General features: G+C 41.1%; 2 protein-coding genes across 5 annotated transcripts in view; one reads left to right on the top strand and one right to left on the bottom strand.

Annotated features, from left to right (window-relative positions):
* uqcr11 (ubiquinol-cytochrome c reductase, complex III subunit XI) overlaps positions 1-25,789 on the bottom strand; it is a 332,601-nt gene that overhangs the window by 91,328 nt on the left and 215,484 nt on the right. The window lies entirely within an intron of this gene.
* The window catches only part of LOC310870918 (E3 ubiquitin-protein ligase MARCHF6-like), a 66,422-nt gene that overhangs the window by 23,296 nt on the left and 17,337 nt on the right, over positions 1-25,789 (top strand). For 3 of the 4 annotated variants that reach the window (XR_014570282.1, XM_083782292.1, XM_083782291.1), the window contains exons 11-19: positions 716-804; positions 2,496-2,576; positions 4,667-4,735; positions 5,154-5,228; positions 15,955-16,089; positions 17,407-17,526; positions 18,112-18,212; positions 19,945-20,082; positions 22,774-23,020. Coding sequence is in view for 3 of the 4 variants with exons in the window: in XM_083782292.1 (XP_083638418.1) it covers positions 716-804; positions 2,496-2,576; positions 4,667-4,735; positions 5,154-5,228; positions 15,955-16,089; positions 17,407-17,526; positions 18,112-18,212; positions 19,945-20,082; positions 22,774-23,020 (1,055 nt within the window). In the remaining variant the exon portion in view is untranslated. The remainder of the gene's footprint in view (positions 1-715; positions 805-2,495; positions 2,577-4,666; positions 4,736-5,153; positions 5,229-15,954; positions 16,090-17,406; positions 17,527-18,111; positions 18,213-19,944; positions 20,083-22,773; positions 23,021-25,789) is intronic. The other variant, XM_083782293.1, reaches the window with a different exon arrangement.

Here is a 25,789-nt window from a genome sequence, read left to right as displayed (position 1 = left end):
TTGGCATGACGATTTGAGGTATGACTTATTTTATCGCACAGCCCCAGAAAGTAAAAAAAAAAAAAAAAAAAGTTAAATTGTACGGTAATTCAAATGTTACCTATAATTTTCTTAATGGCGTTTCGGGGCAAGTGGGCATGACCTTTGGGCAAGTACACAACATGACCTTTACTTGCCCGATGGGCAAGGGCAAGTGCCTCTGAGAGACCCTTAGTGTCAACCCCTGTGGGATCTCACATGTCGGTGCTGGGCATAGAGTTATATATCTATAGAGAAGACACCCGAGTTCTCCTCCCATCCACTTGCATTAAGTTGCTCAAAAGCGCATGAGGCGGATTCACTCCTCCTTCCTGGTAGGAACAGAGTGCATTCTGGGACGGATTGCAATGGTGAGTGGCCCCAAACACATGAACGCGCTGCCGTTGAACGCGCACGAGCGTCGTCCGTCGTGAACGTGTACAATGTTAGTCAACGGACAGCGCGTTCATGTGTTTGGGGCCCAGGCTGCAATACCTTCATTCGGCCACTATGTCCATTTCGCCTCAAGATTTCCTCTGGGTGCCTTCTCTATAAATATATATACTCTAAGGTGCTGGGGTGGTGGATGTACAGTGATGATCTTGACCTTGTTGTTTCCCCCTCTCTCTCTCTCTCTCTCTCTCTCTCTCTCTGTGTGTCTCTCTGTGTCTCTCTCTCTCTCTCTCTCTCTCTGTAGCCTTCTGTCCGTACCACATCGGCCACTTCACGGTGGTGGGCCTGGGCTTTGAGGAATACGTAAGTGCACGCACGCACGGACCCAGTATAGTATGTAACCTTCTAATTATTCCTTGTAGCTATTATTAACCCATTCTGACCTGAGATCAGATTCATACGAGGTTTTCCACATGGACACACACTGGTCTGATGAACCCATTCTGACCTGAGATCAGATTCTAAAAAAAAAAAGTTGTTCTTCGATTTTTCAAAAAATAGCAGACCTACAAGCTCGTATCGCGCCACTCGGTGGCGCGATATGAGCTTGTAGATCTGCTATTTTTTGAATAGCTAAAGCATAACATGATGCCGACACCAAAATGGGTGCCCGGTCAGAATGGGTTCAAAGTAATCTTGTAGGTCTGCTATTTCAGTTTCTTTATGTATTTTACTATTTTTTCAACACGGCACATTATGTAAAAAATAATTGCGACTATCTCAGATAATTGCGACCAGGCGATTATTATGTAGACGAATAATTGTGACAATCCTAGCGGTCGGTCGGTCGATTGATCGATTCGAACGTCGATCGATGCTATTCAGCATTGATTTCCGTGCGTTTGGTTGAGTTGAACGCTCACTGTTTTCAAGGTTCAAGGTTGTCAGTCACAGCTGCATACAAATAACATACACGTTCACATTAGGGCATTAAGCAACTAGTCGACTAGTGAATCCACTAGGGCTGACCTCGATTAGTCGAATAGTCGACTAATCGATCGGAACGGGTCTCAGTCGACTGACCACCTCATAGTCGATGTTCATAAAAAAAAAATCTTTTTGGCCTGATAGACGCCAGAATCTCAATCTCACCTGCTGTGCTCAATCTGGCTAATGACAAGCCTCTCAGTTGTTAAAAAAAAAGATTTGAACAGTCAGAATGTTCAAATGTGTTTATGTCCCCCACAGACCTAGTGGAATAATACAATATTTTTGTATATTTTTGTAAATATTGTATTTTTATATACAATTTTTTGGGGCAAAAAAAATAAAAAATAAAAAATATATATATTTTTTTGCTCAGTCGACTATTAGTCGACTAACAGCAAATTTATTCATCTATCAGTCGACTATACAAATCCTTAGTCGGGGACAGCCCTAGAATCCACTAGTCGACTAGTTTACTAGTTTACTAGTAAACTAGTAAACTAGTCGACTAGTGGATTCACTAGTCGACTAGTTTACTAGTTTACTAGTAAACTAGTAAACTAGTCGACTAGTGAATCCACTAGTCGACTAGTGAATCCACTAGTCGACTAGTGGATTCACTAGTCGACTAGTTTACTAGTTTACTAGTAAACTAGTAAACTAGTCGACTAGTGAATCCACTAGTCGACTAGTTTACTAGTCGACTAGTGAATCCACTAGTCGATGAAAGTGCAAAAAGTGCACAGGACTGATATGACAATAACTGAAATATACCAAGAAATGACAGCCAAGTTTATACATGTCATACTTGTTCATGTCATAGCTACAAGATTGTAGTATAATATAATCTTGTATAGTTATTTCTTGTAGCTATTAAAAGTAATCTCGTAGGTCTGCTATTTCAGGGTTTTTTTTTTATGTATATTTATGTCTTTCAACACGGAGACAATTATGTAAAAATAATTATCTCAGATAATTGTGACCAGATGATTATTGCGTAATAATTGTGACCGTTTGATCGATGCTATTCAGCATTGATTTCCGCGCGTCACTGTATTGACGATGTCATATCCCTGTTGTTGTTGTTGTTGTTGCAGATCAGAGCGTCCCACTTCGACGGCCTCATCACCACCGTGGTGGGATACGTCCTGCTTGCCACCTCGCTCATCTTCTGTCACGTATCCTTCCGTACCGTGGACCCAACATAACCCATTCTGACCTGAGATCAGATTCTAAAAATGTCTTCTACATCCTGACAGTTTTCTGAAAAAGCTATGTTTCTATGTCAGTGGTTCTTCGATTTAAAAAAAATAGCAGACCTACAAGCTCATAGCGCGCCACTCGGTGGCGCACTATGAGCTTGTAGGTCGTAGATGATTTTTTTATTATCTCTTTTTTTTTCTTTGGACGGAGATAAAAAAAAAAGAGTGCATAATCGCTTCAGGGTGTCAGTTTACATTATAGAAAACTTGCTATCTAAGAAATAAAATTACTAGGGCCGGGACTAATTGCGATTCATTTAGATTAATTAACTACAGAAAAATTAATCGCGATTAACTACAGATAAATTAATCGCACCTTTTTTTTTCACCGCAGAACGTTTCTCACTTTTCTATAGTACTGAAAACTGGAAATAATAATAAGTCACCCCATTTTGTGTTGCCTAGAACTGGAGGTCTGACAAAAAACAGTAACAATATGAAGTAAGTACAGCTTTGTGATGTCACTGAGATGTACTTGTTACTGTTACTAAAAAAAAATCAGACCTCCAGTTCTAGGCAACACATGACTTTTATTATTATTTCCACAACAGGTATATTAATGACAGTAAAATGTTGAAAATGAGTGGTATCCTGTAGTCACTATTCATTGATTCACTGGGATACCAAAAAACATTTAAAAAAAAAGGTTTCTCGCTGTTCTCGGGTTGAATATTGATATGCGATTAAAATGCGATTAATCTAGATTAATTCATCGCAAAGCCTCTGATTAATTAGATTCATTTTTTTTATCGAGTCCCAGCTTTAAAAATTACCCCTAACTAAAAGTCCCTAACCGTATGAGAAACAAAACATACAATTACTATAACCTAACTAAGAAAAAATAAAATAAATTAGATCACAAAACAAAAGTGACTAAACAGTAAAACACCCTTACGGGATGGACAAAGGACAGTGTAACATTAACCCATTCTGACCTGAGATCAGATTCATACGAGGTTTCCGCCGGACACACACTGGGTCTGATTAACCCATTCTGACCTGAGATCAGATTCTAAAAATGTCAGTCGTTCTTCGATTTTTTTCAAAAATAGCAGACCTACAAGCTCGTATCGCGCCACTCGGTGGCGCGATATGAGCTTGTAGATCTGCTATTTTTAAATAGCTAAAGCATAACGTCATGCTGACACCAAAATGGGTGCCCGTTCAGAATGGGTTAAATAGGGAAATACAAAAAGAGCAATATATAACACAGGCCACAAGTTATAAAAACATATTCCAACTTATCACCCTTTTTTACCGTGCCAAGACAAGGCAGTAAAAAAAAGTGGCGTGAAATATTTAACATTATACTACGGGGCAATTGATTGAAATAAGCTCTCAAGCTGAGCTGAAACGGGCATGACAGACACACCTAGACGTTAGTAGAAGATTTGCAAACGGATTAATAAAAAATAAAAAAAATGTGTGTGTTAACAGTTTCCGTGCTTTGAATGGATTACTCCAGGTTAATGTCGCTGCCATATCGGACATACGCGACTTTTGTTTTATGTGTTTAATCCGCCGTAATGTAATAAATAAAAATAAAATCCTTCTTCGCCGCGGAGAAAGAGACTAGATGCATTTGTTTTGACGGAGAAACCGGAAATCGTCACATGCTGTGGGCTGCTAGGGCTTCTGGGAAATTGAGGCCAATGCAAACGAATGGGGTTCAACGCCTCATGGAGGAGGCTCCTGTGCTGCGTCTTCCGGGTGTACCAAGATGGCGGGTGGTGCGGCCGTTCATAACAAACGGGGGGAGCTTTTTCCGCTCGATTTTCGCGGATTAAAAGCCCACATAATTCAGCGTATGCTCTAAAGGTAATACAACAATCTCGGCAGTGAAGTGGGGTTGATTAAAAGTCTGGTAAATCGTTTTCAGCAGTCAAACTGTTTTAAGGACCACTGGTTGAGAACCACTGCACTTCCATGTTGATTTGATGTGGTGGTGGGTTGTGCTCCATGTTGATGAATGTGTGTATGCGTCCTTAACGGTGTGTCCCCCCCAGGCATTAGCTTCACTGGTGAGGTTCCACAGATCCAGACGCCTGCTGGGGGTCTGCTACATCGTTGTCAAGGTAACCAGGAAAGGGGGGTTTGCTATAGCTTAGTTTTCATTTGTAGTTTCCGTCAGTGGAAAAAAGGTAGTCGTTGTTTTAACCCATTCTGACCCGAGATCAGATTCATACGAGGTTTCCGCCGGACACACACTTGGTCTGATGAACCCATTCTGACCTGAATGTCAGTCGCTCTTCGATTTTTCAAAAATAGCAGACCTACGAGCTCGTAGCGCGCCACTCGGTGGCGCGCTATGAGCTTGTAGATCTGCTATTTTTCAATAGCTAAAGCATGACATGATGCTGACACCAAAATGGGTGCCCGGTCAGAATGGGTTAACTGAGCGTGAATGTAAAGCACTATATTGTAATGCTAATATAATTATTATTATTTAAAGGTTTCACACAAGGGTCATATGTTTTCTTCTCCCTATGCCAGGTGTCCTTACTGGTGGTGATGGAAATTGGTCTATTCCCACTCATCTGTGGCTGGTGGCTTGATGTCTGTTCACTGGTAATTACTCTACTATACTATACTCTACTCTACTGCTAACTGGCTCACTCACATCATCTATTTACTAACTGGCTCACATCGTCTATTTACTAACTGGCTCACTCACATCATCTATTTACTAACTGGCTCACTCACATCATCTATTTACTAACTGGCTCACTCACATCGTCTATTTACTAACTGGCTCACTCACATCGTCTATTTACTAACTGGCTCACTCACATCGTCTATTTACTAACTGGCTCACTCACATCATCTATTTACTAACTGGCTCACTCACATAATCTATTTACTAACTGGCTCACTCACATATCGTCTATTTACTAACTGGCTCACTCACATATCGTCTATTTACTAACTGGCTCACTCACATCATCTATTTACTAACTGGCTCACTCACATCATCTATTTACTAACTGGCTCACTCACATCGTCTATTTACTAACTGGCTCACTCACATCATCTATTTACTAACTGGCTCACTCACATCATCTATTTACTAACTGGCTCACTCACATCGTCTATTTACTAACTGGCTCACTCACATCATCTATTTACTAACTGGCTCACTCACATCATCTATTTACTAACTGGCTCACTCACATCATCTATTTACTAACTGTCTCACTCACGTCATCTATTTACTAACTGGCTCACTCACATCATCTATTTACTAACTGGCTCACTCACATCATCTATTTACTAACTGGCTCACTCACATAGTCTATTTACTAACTGGCTCACTCACATCATCTATTTACTAACTGGCTCACTCACATCATCTATTTACTAACTGTCTCACTCACATCATCTATTTACTAACTGGCTCACTCACACATCGTCTATTTACTAACTGGCTCACTCACATCATCTATTTACTAACTGACTCACTCACATCGTCTATTTACTAACTGGCTCACTCACATCATCTATTTACTAACTGGCTCACTCACATCATCTATTTACTAACTGGCTCACTCACATCATCTATTTACTAACTGGCTCACTCACATCATCTATTTACTAACTGGCTCACTCACATTGTCTATTTACTAACTGGCTCACTCACATCATCTATTTACTAACTGGCTCACTCACATCATCTATTTACTAACTGGCTCACTCACATCATCTATTTACTAACTGGCTCACTCACATCATCTATTTACTAACTGGCTCACTCACATCATCTATTTACTAACTGGCTCACTCACATCATCTATTTACTAACTGGCTCACTCACATATCATCTATTTACTAACTGGCTCACTCACATATCATCTATTTACTAACTGGCTCACTCACATCATCTATTTACTAACTGGCTCACTCACATAGTCTATTTACTAACTGGCTCACTCACATCATCTATTTACTAACTGGCTCACTCACATCATCTATTTACTAACTGGCTCACTCACATCATCTATTTACTAACTGGCTCACTCACATCATCTATTTACTAACTGGCTCACTCACATCATCTATTTACTAACTGGCTCACTCACATCATCTATTTACTAACTGTCTCACTCACATCATCTATTTACTAACTGGCTCACTCACATCATCTATTTACTAACAGGCTCACTCACATCATCTATTTACTAACTGGCTCACTCACATTGTCTTATTTACTAACTGGCTCACTCACATCATCTATTTACTAACTGGCTCACTCACATCATCTATTTACTAACTGGCTCACTCACATCATCTATTTACTAACAGGCTCACTCACATCATCTATTTACTAACTGGCTCACTCACATATCATCTATTTACTAACTGGCTCACTCACATCGTCTATTTACTAACTGGCTCACTCACATTGTCTATTTACTAACTGGCTCACTCACATCATCTATTTACTAACTGGCTCACTCACATCATCTATTTACTAACTGGCTCACTCACATCATCTATTTACTAACTGGCTCACTCACATCATCTATTTACTAACTGGCTCACTCACATCATCTATTTACTAACTGGCTCACTCACATCATCTATTTACTAACTGGCTCACTCACATATCATCTATTTACTAACTGGCTCACTCACATATCATCTATTTACTAACTGGCTCACTCACATCATCTATTTACTAACTGGCTCACTCACATCATCTATTTACTAACTGGCTCACTCACATCATCTATTTACTAACTGGCTCACTCACATCATCTATTTACTAACTGGCTCACTCACATCATCTATTTACTAACTGGCTCACTCACATCATCTATTTACTAACTGGCTCACTCACATCATCTATTTACTAACTGTCTCACTCACATCATCTATTTAATAACTGGCTCACTCACATCATCTATTTACTAACTGGCTCACTCATATCATCTATTTACTAACTGGCTCACTCACATCATCTATTTACTAACTGGCTCACTCATATCATCTATTTACTAACTGGCTCACTAACATCATCTATTTACTAACTGGCTCACTCACATCATCTATTTACTAACTGGCTCACTCACATCATCTATTTACTAACTGGCTCACTCACATCATCTATTTACTAACTGGCTCACTCACATATCGTCTATTTACTAACTGGCTCACTCACATCATCTATTTACTAACTGGCTCACTCACATATCGTCTATTTACTAACTGGCTCACTCACATCATCTATTTACTAACTGTCTCACTCACATCATCTATTTAATAACTGGCTCACTCACATTGTCTATTTACTAACTGGCTCACTCACATCATCTATTTACTAACTGGCTCACTCACATCATCTATTTACTAACTGTCTCACTCACATCATCTATTTAATAACTGGCTCACTCACATCATCTATTTACTAACTGGCTCACTCACATCATCTATTTACTAACTGGCTCACTCACATCATCTATTTACTAACTGGCTCACTCACATCATCTATTTACTAACTGGCTCACTCACATCATCTATTTACTAACTGGCTCACTCACATCATCTATTTACTAACTGGCTCACTCACATCATCTATTTACTAACTGGCTCACTCATATCATCTATTTACTAACTGGCTCACTCACATCATCTATTTACTAACTGGCTCACTCATATCATCTATTTACTAACTGGCTCACTAACATCATCTATTTACTAACTGGCTCACTCACATCATCTATTTACTAACTGGCTCACTCACATCATCTATTTACTAACTGGCTCACTCACATATCGTCTATTTACTAACTGGCTCACTCACATCGTCTATTTACTAACTGGCTCACTCACATCATCTATTTACTAACTGGCTCACTCACATTGTCTATTTACTAACTGGCTCACTCACATCATCTATTTACTAACTGGCTCACTCATATCATCTATTTACTAACTGGCTCACTAACATCATCTATTTACTAACTGGCTCACTCACATCGTCTATTTACTAACTGGCTCACTCACATCGTCTATTTACTAACTGGCTCACTCACATCATCTATTTACTAACTGGCTCACTCACATCATCTATTTACTAACTGGCTCACTCACATCATCTATTTACTAACTGGCTCACTCACATCATCTATTTACTAACTGGCTCACTCACATTGTCTATTTACTAACTGGCTCACTCACATCATCTATTTACTAACTGGCTCACTCACATCATCTATTTACTAACTGGCTCACTCACATCATCTATTTACTAACTGGCTCACTCACATCATCTATTTACTAACTGGCTCACTCACATTGTCTATTTACTAACTGGCTCACTCACATCATCTATTTACTAACTGGCTCACTCACATCATCTATTTACTAACTGGCTCACTCACATCATCTATTTACTAACTGGCTCACTCACATCATCTATTTACTAACTGGCTCACTCACATATCATCTATTTACTAACTGGCTCACTCACATTGTCTATTTACTAACTGGCTCACTCACATCATCTATTTACTAACTGGCTCACTCACATCATCTATTTACTAACTGGCTCACTCACATCATCTATTTACTAACTGGCTCACTCACATTGTCTATTTACTAACTGGCTCACTCACATTGTCTATTTACTAACTGGCTCACTCACATTGTCTATTTACTAACTGGCTCACTCACATCGTCTATTTACTAACTGGCTCACTCACATTGTCTATTTACTAACTGGCTCACTCACATTGTCTATTTACTAACTGGCTCACTCACATTGTCTATTTACTAACTGGCTCACTCACATCATCTATTTACTAACTGGCTCACTCACATTGTCTATTTACTAACTGGCTCACTCACATCATCTATTTACTAACTGGCTCACTCACGTCATCTATTTACTAACTGGCTCACTCACATCATCTATTTACTAACTGGCTCACTCACATCATCTATTTACTAACTGGCTCACTCACATCATCTATTTACTAACTGGCTCACTCACATCATCTATTTACTAACTGGCTCACTCACATCATCTATTTACTAACTGGCTCACTCACATATCATCTATTTACTAACTGGCTCACTCACATCATCTATTTACTAACTGGCTCACTCACATCATCTATTTACTAACTGGCTCACTCACATCATCTATTTACTAACTGGCTCACTCACATCATCTATTTACTAACTGGCTCACTCACGTCATCTATTTACTAACTGGCTCACTCACATCATCTATTTACTAACTGGCTCACTCACATCATCTATTTACTAACTGGCTCACTCACATCATCTATTTACTAACTGGCTCACTCACATCATCTATTTACTAACTGGCTCACTCACATCATCTATTTACTAACTGGCTCACTCACATCATCTATTTACTAACTGGCTCACTCACGTCATCTATTTACTAACTGGCTCACTCACATCATCTATTTACTAACTGGCTCACTCACATCATCTATTTACTAACTGGCTCACTCACATCATCTCTTTACTAACTGGCTCACTCACATCATCTATTTACTAACTGGCTCACTCACATCATCTATTTACTAACTGGCTCACTCACATCGTCTATTTACTAACTGGCTCACTCACATCGTCTATTTACTAACTGGCTCACTCACATCATCTATTTACTAACTGGCTCACTCACATAGTCTATTTACTAACTGGCTCACTCACATCATCTATTTACTAACTGGCTCACTCACATCATCTCTTTACTAACTGGCTCACTCACATCATCTATTTACTAACTGGCTCACTCACATCATCTATTTACTAACTGGCTCACTCACATCATCTATTTACTAACTGGCTCACTCACATCATCTATTTACTAACTGGCTCACTCACATCATCTATTTACTAACTGGCTCACTCACATCATCTATTTACTAACTGGCTCACTCACGTCATCTATTTACTAACTGGCTCACTCACATCATCTATTTACTAACTGGCTCACTCACATCATCTATTTACTAACTGGCTCACTCACATCATCTATTTACTAACTGGCTCACTCACATTGTCTATTTACTAACTGGCTCACTCACATCATCTATTTACTAACTGGCTCACTCACATCATCTATTTACTAACTGGCTCACTCACATCATCTATTTACTAACTGGCTCACTCACATCATCTATTTACTAACTGGCTCACTCACGTCATCTATTTACTAACTGGCTCACTCACATTGTCTATTTACTAACTGGCTCACTCACATATCATCTATTTACTAACTGGCTCACTCACATCATCTATTTACTAACTGGCTCACTCACATCATCTATTTACTAACTGGCTCACTCACGTCATCTATTTACTAACTGGCTCACTCACATCATCTATTTACTAACTGGCTCACTCACATCATCTATTTACTAACTGGCTCACTCACATAGTCTATTTACTAACTGGCTCACTCACATCATCTATTTACTAACTGGCTCACTCACATCATCTATTTACTAACTGGCTCACTCACATCATCTATTTACTAACTGGCTCACTCACATCATCTATTTACTAACTGGCTCACTCACATCATCTATTTACTAACTGGCTCACTCACATCATCTATTTACTAACTGGCTCACTCACATTGTCTATTTACTAACTGGCTCACTCACATCATCTATTTACTAACTGGCTCACTCACATCATCTATTTACTAACTGGCTCACTCACATTGTCTATTTACTAACTGGCTCACTCACATCATCTATTTACTAACTGGCTCACTCACATCATCTATTTACTAACTGGCTCACTCACATCATCTATTTACTAACTGGCTCACTCACATCATCTATTTACTAACTGGCTCACTCACATCATCTATTTACTAACTGGCTCACTCACATCATCTATTTACTAACTGGCTCACTCACATCATCTATTTACTAACTGGCTCACTCACATAGTCTATTTACTAACTGGCTCACTCACATCATCTATTTACTAACTGGCTCACTCACATTGTCTATTTACTAACTGGCTCACTCACATCATCTATTTACTAACTGGCTCACTCACATCATCTATTTACTAACTGGCTCACTCACATCATCTATTTACTAACTGGCTCACTCACATCGTCTATTTACTAACTGGCTCACTCACATCGTCTATTTACTAACTGGCTCACTCACATCATCTATTTACTAACTGGCTCACTCACATCGTCTATTTACTAACTGGCTCACTCACGTCATCTATTTACTAACTGGCTCACTCATATCATCTATTTACTAACTGGCTCACTCACATCATCTATTTACTAACTGGCTCACTCACATCATCTATTTACTAACTGGCTCACTCACATTGTCTATTTACTAACTGGCTCACTCACATCATCTATTTACTAACTGGCTCACTCACATCATCTATTTACTAACTGGCTCACTCACATCATCTATTTACTAACTGGCTCACTCACATCGTCTATTTACTAACTGGCTCACTCACATCATCTATTTACTAACTGGCTCACTCACATATCGTCTATTTACTAACTGGCTCACTCACATCATCTATTTACTAACTGGCTCACTCACATATCGTCTATTTACTAACTGGCTCACTCACATCATCTATTTACTAACTGGCTCACTCACATCATCTATTTACTAACTGGCTCACTCACATCATCTATTTACTAACTGGCTCACTCACATCATCTATTTACTAACTGGCTCACTCACATCATCTATTTACTAACTGGCTCACTCACATTGTCTTATTTACTAACTGGCTCACTCACATCATCTATTTACTAACTGGCTCACTCACATCATCTATTTACTAACTGGCTCACTCACATAGTCTATTTACTAACTGGCTCACTCACATCATCTATTTACTAACTGGCTCACTCACATCATCTATTTACTAACTGGCTCACTCACATCATCTATTTACTAACTGGCTCACTCACGTCATCTATTTACTAACTGGCTCACTCACATCATCTATTTACTAACTGGCTCACTCACATCATCTATTTACTAACTGGCTCACTCACATCATCTATTTACTAACTGGCTCACTCACATATCATCTATTTACTAACTGGCTCACTCACGTCATCTATTTACTAACTGGCTCACTCACATCATCTATTTACTAACTGGCTCACTCACATCATCTATTTACTAACTGGCTCACTCACATCATCTATTTACTAACTGGCTCACTCACATTGTCTTATTTACTAACTGGCTCACTCACATCATCTATTTACTAACTGGCTCACTCACATCATCTATTTACTAACTGGCTCACTCACATCATCTATTTACTAACTGGCTCACTCACATATCATCTATTTACTAACTGGCTCACTCACATTGTCTATTTACTAACTGGCTCACTCACATCATCTATTTACTAACTGGCTCACTCACATCGTCTATTTACTAACTGGCTCACTCACATATCATCTATTTACTAACTGGCTCACTCACATCATCTATTTACTAACTGGCTCACTCACATCATCTATTTACTAACTGGCTCACTCACATCATCTATTTACTAACTGGCTCACTCACATCATCTATTTACTAACTGGCTCACTCACATTGTCTATTTACTAACTGGCTCACTCACATCGTCTATTTACTAACTGGCTCACTCACATTGTCTATTTACTAACTGGCTCACTCACATCATCTATTTACTAACTGGCTCACTCACATCATCTATTTACTAACTGGCTCACTCACATCATCTATTTACTAACTGGCTCACTCACATCATCTATTTACTAACTGGCTCACTCACATCATCTATTTACTAACTGGCTCACTCACGTCATCTATTTACTAACTGGCTCACTCACATTGTCTATTTACTAACTGGCTCACTCACATAGTCTATTTACTAACTGGCTCACTCACATATCATCTATTTACTAACTGGCTCACTCACATAGTCTATTTACTAACTGGCTCACTCACATCATCTATTTACTAACTGGCTCACTCACATCATCTATTTACTAACTGGCTCACTCACGTCATCTATTTACTAACTGGCTCACTCACATATCATCTATTTACTAACTGGCTCACTCACATTGTCTATTTTCCCCTCACTGACTCATTTTAAGTAGTGCATGATGAAACTGCTCACGCTATGAATGTACGGCAGAGTTCTCAAACTCTGCCCGAACCCGACCAGGCCCGACCCGACCCGACATTTTAGGGCCGGGCCGGGCCTAAAATGTATGCTAATCAGTAGGGCCGGGCCGGGCCTGGGGCTCCATGAAAAAATAAATATATATATTGAATATGTTTAGAATAATAAAAATAATAGTTCTGTTCTGTCTGTTTGTGTATTTATCTATTATGAAGATGGTGCTGACTGGCGTTTCATTTTTACTCTGTGTAGAGTTCTCAAATTCTGCACAAACCCGACCAGGCCCGACCCGACATTTTAGGGCCGGGTCGGGCCTAAAATCTATGCTAATTTGTCGGGCCGGGCCGGGCCGGGCCTAGGGCCTGATCAGTTAGGGCCCAGTTAGGGCCGGGCCTTAATTTTCGGGCCCGATGAGAACTCTAATGTACGGTACCTCCTGCTACAGTCCATCTCAGGAGGTGCCCACACTTTTTAGACTTGAGAGGTACTTTCAAAATGACCAGCTCAACCAGATATTATCCCATTGGTGAAAATAGTTACATATTTAGGCAAACGCACTTGGAATGGGGAATGGAAAAAGGTTATTGCATTTTGGGTTTGAGCTTCCCTTTTTTGTCTATTAATCAAATTAATCAAGTGAAGTCACTTTAATTAAAGTGTGAGATGACAAAAAATAGTTTTAGTTTTTATTTAAATTATATATTTTATGGGCATGTCATGTGGTCTACCTGCACAGCCTGTGTGATCTACTGCTAGATCACGATCTACCTTTTGGGCACCCCTGGTGACTCCGACTCTATCTCATGGTGAAATTAATGTACATCCTGCTACAGTCTATAATTCATGGTAAAACGGCTCTACTACAGTCTATATCTCATGGTAAAACGGCTCTACTACAGTCTATCTCTCATGGTAAAACGGCTCTACTACAGTCTATATCTCATGGTAAAACGGCTCTACTACAGTCTGTCTCTCATGGTAAAATGGCTCTACTACAGTCTATCTCTCATGGTAAAACGGCTCTACTACAGTCTATATCTCATGGTAAAACGGCTCTACTACAGTCTATCTCTCATGGTAAAACGGCTCTACTACAGTCTATCTCTCATGGTAAAATGGCTCTACTACAGTCTATATCTCATGGTAAAACGGCTCTACTACAGTCTATCTCTCATGGTAAAACGGCTCTACTACAGTCTATCTCTCATGGTAAAACGGCTCTACTACAGTCTATCTCTCATGGTAAAATGGCTCTACTACAGTCTATCTCTCATGGTAAAATGGCTCTACTACAGTCTATCTCTCATGGTAAAATGGCTCTACTACAGTCTATCTCTCATGGTAAAATGGCTCTACTACAGTCTATATCTCATGGTAAAATGGCTCTACTACAGTCTATCTCTCATGGTAAAATGGCTCTACTACAGTCTATCTCTCATGGTAAAATGGCTCTACTACAGTCTATCTCTCATGGTAAAACGGCTCTACTACAGTCTATCTCTCATGGTAAAATGGCTCTACTACAGTCTATATCTCATGGTAAAACGGCTCTACTACAGTCTATCTCTCATGGTAAAACGGCTCTACTACAGTCTATATCTCATGGTAAAACGGCTCTACTACAGTCTATCTCTCATGGTAAAATGGCTCTACTACAGTCTATATCTCATGGTAAAATGGCTCTACTACAGTCTATCTCTCATGGTAAAATGGCTCTACTACAGTCTATCTCTCATGGTAAAATGGCTCTACTACAGTCTATCTCTCATGGTAAAATGGCTCTACTACAGTCTATCTCTCATGGTAAAACGGCTCTACTACAGTCTATATCTCATGGTAAAACGGCTCTACTACAGTCTATATCTCATGGTAAAACGGCTCTACTACAGTCTATCTCTCATGGTAAAATGGCTCTACTACAGTCTATATCTCATGGTAAAATGGCTCTACTACAGTCTATCTCTCATGGTAAAATGGCTCTACTACAGTCTATCTCTCATGGTAAAATGGCTCTACTACAGTCTATCTCTCATGGTAAAATGGCTCTACTACAGTCTATCTCTCATGGTAAAACGGCTCTACTACAGTCTATATCTCATGGTAAAACGTCCCACCGTGTCCACCATTGCAGGAGATGTTCGACGCCACTCTGAAGGACAGGGAGACGAGCTTCGACTCGGCCCCCGGGACCACCATGTTCCTCCACTGGCTGGTGGGCATGGTCTACGTCTTCTACTTCGCCTCCTTCATCCTGCTGCTCCGAGAGGTGAGAGAGAGAGAGAGAGAGAGAGAGGGGGTTGCATTAACCCATTCTGAACGGGAACCCATTTTGGTGTTATAGCATCATGTTATGCTTTATAGCTATTGAAAAATAGCAGATCTACAAGCTCGTAGCGCGCCACCGAGTGGTTCCTGGGTTAATGTGTGGTTGTCTTTGGCGTGCTGTGGTTCCTGGGTTAATGTGTGGTTGTCTTTGGCGTGCTGTGGTTCCTGGGTTAATGTGTGGTTGTCTTTGGCGTGCTGTGGTTCCTGGGTTAATGTGTGGTTGTCTTTGGCGTGCTGTGGTTCCTGGGTTAATGTGTGGTTGTCTTTGGCGTGCTGTGGTTCCTGGGTTAATGTGTGGTTGTCTTTGGCGTGCTGTGGTTCCTGGGTTAATGTGTGGTTGTCTTTGGCGTGCTGTGGTTCCTGGGTTAATGTGTGGTTGTCTTTGGCGTGCTGTAGGTTCCTGGGTTAATGTGTGGTTGTCTTTGGCGTGCTGTGGTTCCTGGGTTAATGTGTGGTTGTCTTTGGCGTGCTGTGGTTCCTGGGTTAATGTGTGGTTGTCTTTGGCGTGCTGTGGTTCCTGGGTTAATGTGTGGTTGTCTTTGGCGTGCTGTGGTTCCTGGGTTAATGTGTGGTTGTCTTTGGCGTGCTGTGGTTCCTGGGTTAATGTGTGGTTGTCTTTGGCGTGCTGTGGTTCCTGGGTTAATGTGTGGTTGTCTTTGGCGTGCTGTGGTTCCTGGGTTAATGTGTGGTTGTCTTTGGCGTGCTGTAGGTTCCTGGGTTAATGTGTGGTTGTCTTTGGCGTGCTGTGGTTCCTGGGTTAATGTGTGGTTGTCTTTGGCGTGCTGTGGTTCCTGGGTTAATGTGTGGTTGTCTTTGGCGTGCTGTAGGTTCCTGGGTTAATGTGTGGTTGTCTTTGGCGTGCTGTGGTTCCTGGGTTAATGTGTGGTTGTCTTTGGCGTGCTGTGGTTCCTGGGTTAATGTGTGGTTGTCTTTGGCGTGCTGTGGTTCCTGGGTTAATGTGTGGTTGTCTTTGGCGTGCTGTGGTTCCTGGGTTAATGTGTGGTTGTCTTTGGCGTGCTGTAGGTTCCTGGGTTAATGTGTGGTTGTCTTTGGCGTGCTGTGGTTCCTGGGTTAATGTGTGGTTGTCTTTGGCGTGCTGTGGTTCCTGGGTTAATGTGTGGTTGTCTTTGGCGTGCTGTGGTTCCTGGGTTAATGTGTGGTTGTCTTTGGCGTGCTGTGGTTCCTGGGTTAATGTGTGGTTGTCTTTGGCGTGCTGTGGTTCCTGGGTTAATGTGTGGTTGTCTTTGGCGTGCTGTAGGTTCTCCGGCCGGGCGTGCTGTGGTTCCTGAGGAACCTGAACGACCCAGACTTCAACCCGGTGCAGGAGATGATCCACCTGCCTGTTTACAGACACCTCCGGAGGTTCCTTCTCTCTGTGGTCAGTTCAGTGTGTGTGCGTGTGTGTGTGTGTGTGCGTGTGTGTGTGTGTGTGTGTGTGTGTGTGTGTGTGTGTGTGTGTGTGTGTGTGTGTGTGTGTGTGTGTGTGTGTGTGTGTGTGTGTGTGTGTGTGTGTGTGTGTGTGTGTGTGTGTGTGTGTGTGTGTGTGTGTGTGCGTGCGTGTCTCTCAACCGTGGTCACAATGACGATATCGATATGACAAACTGTAGTATAAATCGTGCAGTCTGATTGAAGGCACATGAAGCAATGTCATCTTTACTTTGTGAGACATTTACTTGAATTTCACTCTGACCATAAATCAGTGGTGAAGGGCCTGCAGATTGCAGGCACGCCCAATAAGCCCAGAGCTGATCAGGCATCGGCAAAATTCTGTTCAGTGTCTGCAATAATTGGCAGGTCGCCATTATATATGGAGAATGATTTATGTACCCGTGATCTGTATCCTGGAGCACTTGTTGTAGAGTTTTTCACATCCAGTTTGCACATCCACTATTGTTTGTGTTCAAGACATTTCTTGTAAAATGTGAATGCAAATAAAGATGTTAAATGTGTGCGTCTGTCTCAGGTGGTGTTCGGCTCCATCGTGCTGCTCATGCTGTGGCTTCCTGTCAGGATCATGAAGCTGTTCTTTCCACACTTCCTGCCATACAACGTCATGCTGTACAGGTACGGTGTTCTATATTACAATACAACGTCATGCTGTACACTAGGTACAGTGTTCTTTATTACAATACAACGTCATGCTGTACAGGTACGGTGTTCTATATTACAATACAACGTCATGCTGTACACTAGGTACAGTGTTCTTTATTACAATACAACGTCATGCTGTACAGGTACGGTGTTCTATATTACAATACAACGTCATGCTGTACACTAGGTACAGTGTTCTATATTACAATACAACGTCATGCTGTACAGGTACAGTGTTCTATATGGACATCATGACTCATAAGGAGATGAAAGGGGCATGATCGGTGTCTAATAAAAGCTTCCGTTGCTCCAGACCGTACGACGGAAGCATTTATATTTTACTCATGATCAGAGCTTCCGTTGCTCCAGACTGTACGACGGAAGCATTTATATTTTACTCATGATCAGAGCTTCCGTTGCTCCAGACTGTACGACGGAAGCATTTATATTTTACTCATGATCAGAGCTTCCGTTGCTCCAGACTGTACGACGGAAGCATTTATATTTTACTCATGATCAGAGCTTCCGTTGCTCCAGACTGTACGACGGAAGCATTTATATTTTACTCATGATCAGAGCTTCTGTTGCTCCAGACTGTACGACGGAAGCATTTATATTTTACTCATGACCAGAGCTTCAGTTGCTCCAGACTGTACGACGGAAGCATTTATATTTTACTCATGATCAGAGCTTCCGTTGCTCCAGACCGTACGACGGAAGCATTTATATTTTACTCATGATCAGAGCTTCAGTTTCTCCAGACTGTACGACGGAAGCATTTATATTTTACTCATCACCAGAGCTTCAGTTTCTCCAGACTGTACGACGGAAGCATTTATATTTTACTCATGATCAGAGCTTCCGTTGCTCCAGACTGTACGACGGAAGCATTTATATTTTACTCATGATCAGAGCTTCCGTTGCTCCAGACTGTACGACGGAAGCATTTATATTTTACTCATGATCAGAGCTTCCGTTGCTCCAGACTGTACGACGGAAGCATTTATATTTTACTCATGATCAGAGCTTCCGTTGCTCCAGACTGTACGACGGAAGCATTTATATTTTACTCATGATCAGAGCTTCCGTTGCTCCAGACTGTACGACGGAAGCATTTATATTTTACTCATGATCAGAGCTTCTGTTGCTCCAGACTGTACGACGGAAGCATTTATATTTTACTCATGACCAGAGCTTCAGTTGCTCCAGACTGTACGACGGAAGCATTTATATTTTACTCATGATCAGAGCTTCCGTTGCTCCAGACCGTACGACGGAAGCATTTATATTTTACTCATGATCAGAGCTTCAGTTTCTCCAGACTGTACGACGGAAGCATTTATATTTTACTCATCACCAGAGCTTCAGTTTCTCCAGACTGTACGACGGAAGCATTTATATTTTACTCATGATCAGAGCTTCCGTTGCTCCAGACTGTACGACGGAAGCATTTATATTTTACTCATGATCAGAGCTTCCGTTGCTCCAGACCGTACGACGGAAGCATTTATATTTTACTCATGATCAGAGCTTCCGTTGCTCCAGACTGTACGACGGAAGCATTTATATTTTACTCTGTATGACGGTGGTCTGTCTCCTGTGTTGTTTAAACATTGTGAAGTGAACAGAACTGTTCTGAGGTCTGTCTCCTGCGTTGTTTAGACATTGTGAAGTGAACAGAACTGTTCTCCTGTCCTCCCCCTAGCGACGCCCCGGTCAGCGAGCTGTCTCTGGAGCTGCTGTTGCTGCAGGTGGTTCTGCCGGCGCTGTTGGAGCAGGGTCACACGCGGCAGTGGCTCAAACGCCTCGTCCACGCCTGGACCTTCACCGTGGGATACGTCCTGTGAGTATATATCTGATCTATAAGCTCACTACGTGACCTTCACCGTGGGATACGTCCTGTGAGTGGCCCTATCTATATATATATCTGATCTATAACCCATTCTGACCTGAGATCAGATTCATACGAGGTTTCCGCCGGACACACACTGGTCTGATGAACCCATTCTGACCTGAGATCAGATTCTAAAAATGTCAGTCGCTCTTCGATTTTTCAAAAAATAGCAGACCTACAAGCTCGTATCGATATGAGCTTGTAGATCTGCTATTTTTAAATAGCTAAAGCATAACATGATGCCGACACCAAAATGGGTGCCCGGTCAGAATGGGTTAAGTCCGACGTCATTTTGTCGTGCTACGTTACGTCCAGGTCCAAGTGGCACCAGCTCCCGTCCGCATCTCATTGTAAATAGAATATCTAAACGCGTGGATCTTTTTAAATTGACGTTATTTTTCAGAAATGAAGCCAGTGAGGGTTAAAATGGGTCTTAATGCTTCCAAGAGTAGAATTATTAATGTTTTGTACATGACAAAGAAAATATATGAAAGTGGAGACAATACAGACTATTATTATCATTATTATTGAAGGTGGTAACAGTCCATTTGCTCAGTACAATATTTCGGGGGCATATTTAGAATGTGTGCAGGCTTGAGTATGTTGAATCTAGTTTGCAATTAATGAGGATTTAGTTGACACAATGAAATAAAATGGCGATGGTATTCCGTGTGGGGCAGACGGCCTGTCACTGTCAGATTTGTTGTTGCGATGAAAGCGGTAAAATGAGACTTTCGTGGTTGTTTTCGTCTCAGATTTAGTCCGACGGAGCGTCACAGTATAACTCCATGGGGACACAAAAGCGACACAAAAGTAGGACCCGGAAGTATCTCAGGAGGGGGCGCTCACGTCACGGCTAAAATACTGAATAGCAGATCAATAAGCTCACAACATGTCGCAGACCCACTGTTTCCAGAGAGAGACACACTGTTGCACATACAACCAAGCATACCAGATCTCTTCTCCACTAGTTCCTCCCTAACATTTTAGTGTGGTTATTATTTGTTGACGAAGTCTAGTGTCAATATATTTTAGTCTTAGTTTTAGTCATCGTAGCGTAGTTTTATTTAGTTTTTCGTCTGTGAGAAAAGTAGGGATGCACCGAAAGGGAAATTCTTGGCCGAAACCGAATACTGAATATAGGAAACAGTTGGCCGAAAACCGAATACCGAATATGATTAATAATATTATATGTATTTTTGCCTACCATTGCTGTCATGGCCGTACCTTAACCAATTCTGAACGGGAACCCATTTTGGTGTCAGCATCATGTTATGCTTTATCTATTGAAAAATAGCAGATCTACAAGCTCATATCGCGCCACCGAGTGGCGCGATATGAGCTTGTAGGTCTGCTATTTTTGAAAAATCGAAGAACGACTGACATTTTTTAAAATCTGATCTCAGGTCAGAATGGGTTTAATCAGACCAGTGTGTGTCCAGTGGAAACCTCGTATGAATCTGATCTCAGGTCAGAATGGGTTAAATAATAATCACTATTATGGCTCCATAAAACATGTATTCAGCTCTTTTGAATGCATTAATTGCACACACTATTCGGTGATATATTTTCTGCCTATTCGGGCCGAAACCGAATAGGCTGAAAATGCATTTTTACATTTTGTTCCCCAATTTTTTTGCCATTTTTAAAAGGTACCCTAGTCCAGAGGATCCCAACCACTGGTACTAGTACCACTGTGGTGGTACTTGAGCGCCCTCTGGTGGTACGCAGAAGAGTCGCCCCAAAAATAGGAGAAAAAAAGACAAAAGTGAAATGAAATATTTTATATTACTACAGGTAGTTCTTGGTTGAATTGAGCTATCCAGCCGTGCTGAAATGAGCATGACTGACAGCACACCTATAGCCGTTAATAGAGGATTCGAGAATGGATTATTAATCACAACATTAGAAATATCATTAGTTGTGCTGATTATAGTGATTAGACAGAGTTTTGTCAGAACAGCAGCATTATTGGAACAACAAAGGGCAGGTCTACGCTCCTGTACCAGTTATTATGGTGGTACTTGGAGAGCCAAATATTTTCTGAGGTGGTACTTCAGTATAAAAAGGTTGGGAACCAATGCGTCCTAGTCGACGGAGATTTTTCGTGGTAGTGTACATTTTTCTTGAAGAGCCAAACAACGCCGGGACAACAACGCTCCACACGTTCCAAACTCTTCTCCCTTCTGGCTCCAAAACTGTGGAATGCACTTCCCATTGCAGTCAGAACTGCAGCATCACTCCCAATCTTCCGCCGTAGCCTGAAAACCCACCTTTTCAGACTCCATCATGGCCCATAGCACTTACCCTACCCCCTTAGATAGCATTTCTGTTGACTTAGATAGCATTTGATACAGACTTATAGCATGTTATGTAGAAAGCACTAGAATTGCGACCTCTGCTGTGGGGGTCCGCGCCTCCGTGGTTGTCTGCGGAGGTTAGCGCGGGGTAATCTTGCGTTAATTTATGATGTATGCCATGCTTTTTTTTGTTATTGCGTAATGTAAGTCGCTCTGGATTAAGAGCGTCTGCTAAATGCCTAAACCGTTTCCTCCTCAGTGACCTCCACTCCTACCCGCTAGGCGACCATGAGGAGGGGATGTAACCCCTACCCCTAACCCTACACTGTTTCCTCCTCAGTGACCTCCACTCCTACCTGCTGGGCGACCACGAGGACGAGGACAACCACTTCATCAACAACAACAACAACAACAACCCCCCCGGCGGTCGCCATAACAACAACAACAACAACAACGACAACGAGGATGACGCGGGGGGGATCCCCGGGCTGGGGGAGGGGCTCCACGCCGCCCACCAGGCCATCCTGCAGCAGGGCGGGCCCGTGGGCTTCCAGCCCTACTTCAGACCCCCCAACTTCCCCATCAAGGTGAGTGGTCGGGGCGGCCGGCACAGCCAATCACGTTTAAGTGGTAGGGTTTTGTTTTTTGTTATTTTTTATTTTTTATTTTTTAATGATTAATTGATTAGTGGAGACAGACAGGACAGTGGGAGGGAGAGCAGGAGAGAGATGCAGCAAAGGTCGTCATGAACGCGTGGCACACTGCTAATCGAACCCGCGGCACACTGCTAATCGAACCCGCGGCACACTGGCAGACTTGGACTGCATCCGAATTGCTAGGGTTGTTCCCTACTCCCTACCCCCCATACGGGGATCCAGACTCTAGTGGACTCTATAGTGATCATTTCGGACAATACTCCCTGTATGGGGAGCACCGACTCTGACGTCAATATCGGTAGAGGGCGCTGTAGGTCCGCCGGTTCATGTACTTTTTATTTGCATGAAATCCCCATTAGGTTTTTTCAGATCGCCTCATAAAGAACTGTTTGAAAAATAAACAAATCATCCCGGCCGTTTCACTCATTTGGATATGAAGGATCAACTGACTACAAGAAACCAGTCAAAACGCTGCTGCTGAATTTTCGCTAGGAACAGACTGTATCAAATAAGTGACTGCAGGCTGTCACCTCCCTGCAAGGACAATTTTTTTTAAGTTTTAAATTCATGAATGAATAAAGAAAAAATAGGTTAATGAAAATATGTTTGCAGGCATTTAGGCCTATATGTCTATGATAAAAAGGTTATTTTAAAATAACATAGGCCTATGAAAAATAGCCGATCTATAAGCAACGCAACGTCCGTGTTGTGAGCTTGTATCGGGTAGGCCTACTTTTGGTAAAGAATTATCAAAAGTAGCCGATCTACAAGCTCTGCTCACAATAATAATACGGACGTTTGGTGTTAACAGAAACAGCAGTCCAATAAATGACTGCCTACATAATGAAGTTTTAATGTATTTATCGCAATTCAATTAAATAATGTTAGATAGCATATTCTTTTATGGCAGGAATTAATGAATATTAATAAAACATATGTTCGGACACAATTAATGTGTCTCACATGCATGTATTTAGCCTACGTTTGTGATAACGACGTTATCTACGTTTGCTAATCGAACCCGCGGCACACTGGCAGACTTGGACTACCGGCCAAGGTGCCTGGACCGCTGAGCCACGGCCCAGGCCAGCGGTTAAACTTTTCAACCACTAGACTTTGTAAACGTAGACTAGCTTTTTTCCCCTGTCTACACTAAATCGCTTCGCCAAACATAGCCGATCCACAAGCTCACAACGGGGTCAAAGAAGTGTGACGAGCTTGTAGATTGACTATATATACATATATATATATATATATATATATATATATATATATATATATATATATATATATATTAGGGGTGTCAAAAAAAATCGATTCGAATTAGAATCGCGATTCCCGTTATGAACGATTCAAAATCGATTCATAATTTCCAAAAATCAATTTTTTTATTATTTATTATTTTTTTTTTTTTTTTTTTTTTTAGATTTTATTTCTGGTTAGTTACAGGAGTTTTCACTACATGGTGTTTATAATATGAAATGTAAGCTCACCCTAACCCTCACCCTTACAGTAAACATCATGTCTTCAGTCATTTTCAAGTTAATCACTTTAGTTGGCTGGAGTAGATTGTGATGACATCCTATGTATTGAATCAAGAATCATTTTGAATAGAGAATAGTTTCGAATCTGGAAAAAAAATCTTTTGAATAAAAAAAAAAATCGTTTTTGGAGAATCGAGAATCGTAGAATCGAAAAAATCGATTTTGAATCGAATCGTGACCCCAAGAATCGGAATCGAATCGAATCGTGGGACACCCAAAGATTCACAGCCCTAATATATATATATATATATATATATATATTACTAATGTTACCCACAGAATATGGATGCTCAGCTGGGGTTCAAGTGGTTAGTTCAGGATATAATTATGTTAGGACGAGGTCTCCCCAAACCATGGTCGGCATTGGACAAAAGAAAATCTAGCATTGGTCGCGCTCTAGAAAGAAAAATCTAAACAAACACATTTGGCTTCTTTTGTGTCAAATTAAAGTCTTTGTCAATTGCATTCTGTGAACACACATTTGGTCCGCGAGGTCACATGAGTGTCAATTTAGGGGTCCTTGACGTGAAAAATGTTTATATAAGGCCTAATGGTTATATTTAAGCCATTTTGGGTGGGAACCCCTTTTGGTGTTAGCATCATGTTATGCTTTTAACTATTGAAAAATAGCAGATCTACAAGCTCATAGCGCGCCACCGAGTGGCGCGCTACGAGCTTGTAGGTCTGCTATTTATTTATTTTTAATCGAAGAACGACTGACATAGAAACATAGCTTTTTTTCCAGAAAACTGTCGGGATGTAGAAGAGATTTTTAGAATCTGATCTCAGGTCAGAATGATTAGGCCATAAAGAACTCACGAAGGCTTGTTTTCCCCTTATAGAATCTGATCTCAGGTCAGAATGATTAGGCCATAAAGAACTCACGAAGGCTTGTTTTCCCCTTATAGAATCTGATCTCAGGTCAGAATGATTAGGCCATAAAGAACTCACGAAGGCTTGTTTTCCCCCCTATGGATCTGATCTCAGGTCAGAATGAGTAGGCCATAAAGAACTCACGAAGGCTTGTTTTTCCCCCTATAGATCTGATCTCAGGTCAGAATGAGTAGGCCATAAAGAACTCACGAAGGCTTGTTTTTCCCCCTATAGATCTGATCTCAGGTCAGAATGAGTAGGCCATAAAGAACTCACGAAGGCT

Source organism: Protomyctophum parallelum (assembly GCF_964188405.1).
Source record: "Protomyctophum parallelum genome assembly, chromosome: 14".
Classification (NCBI taxonomy): domain Eukaryota; kingdom Metazoa; phylum Chordata; class Actinopteri; order Myctophiformes; family Myctophidae; genus Protomyctophum; species Protomyctophum parallelum.
Note: the sequence above shows the minus strand (reverse complement) of the source record. Positions and strands in the feature narration are given on the sequence as shown.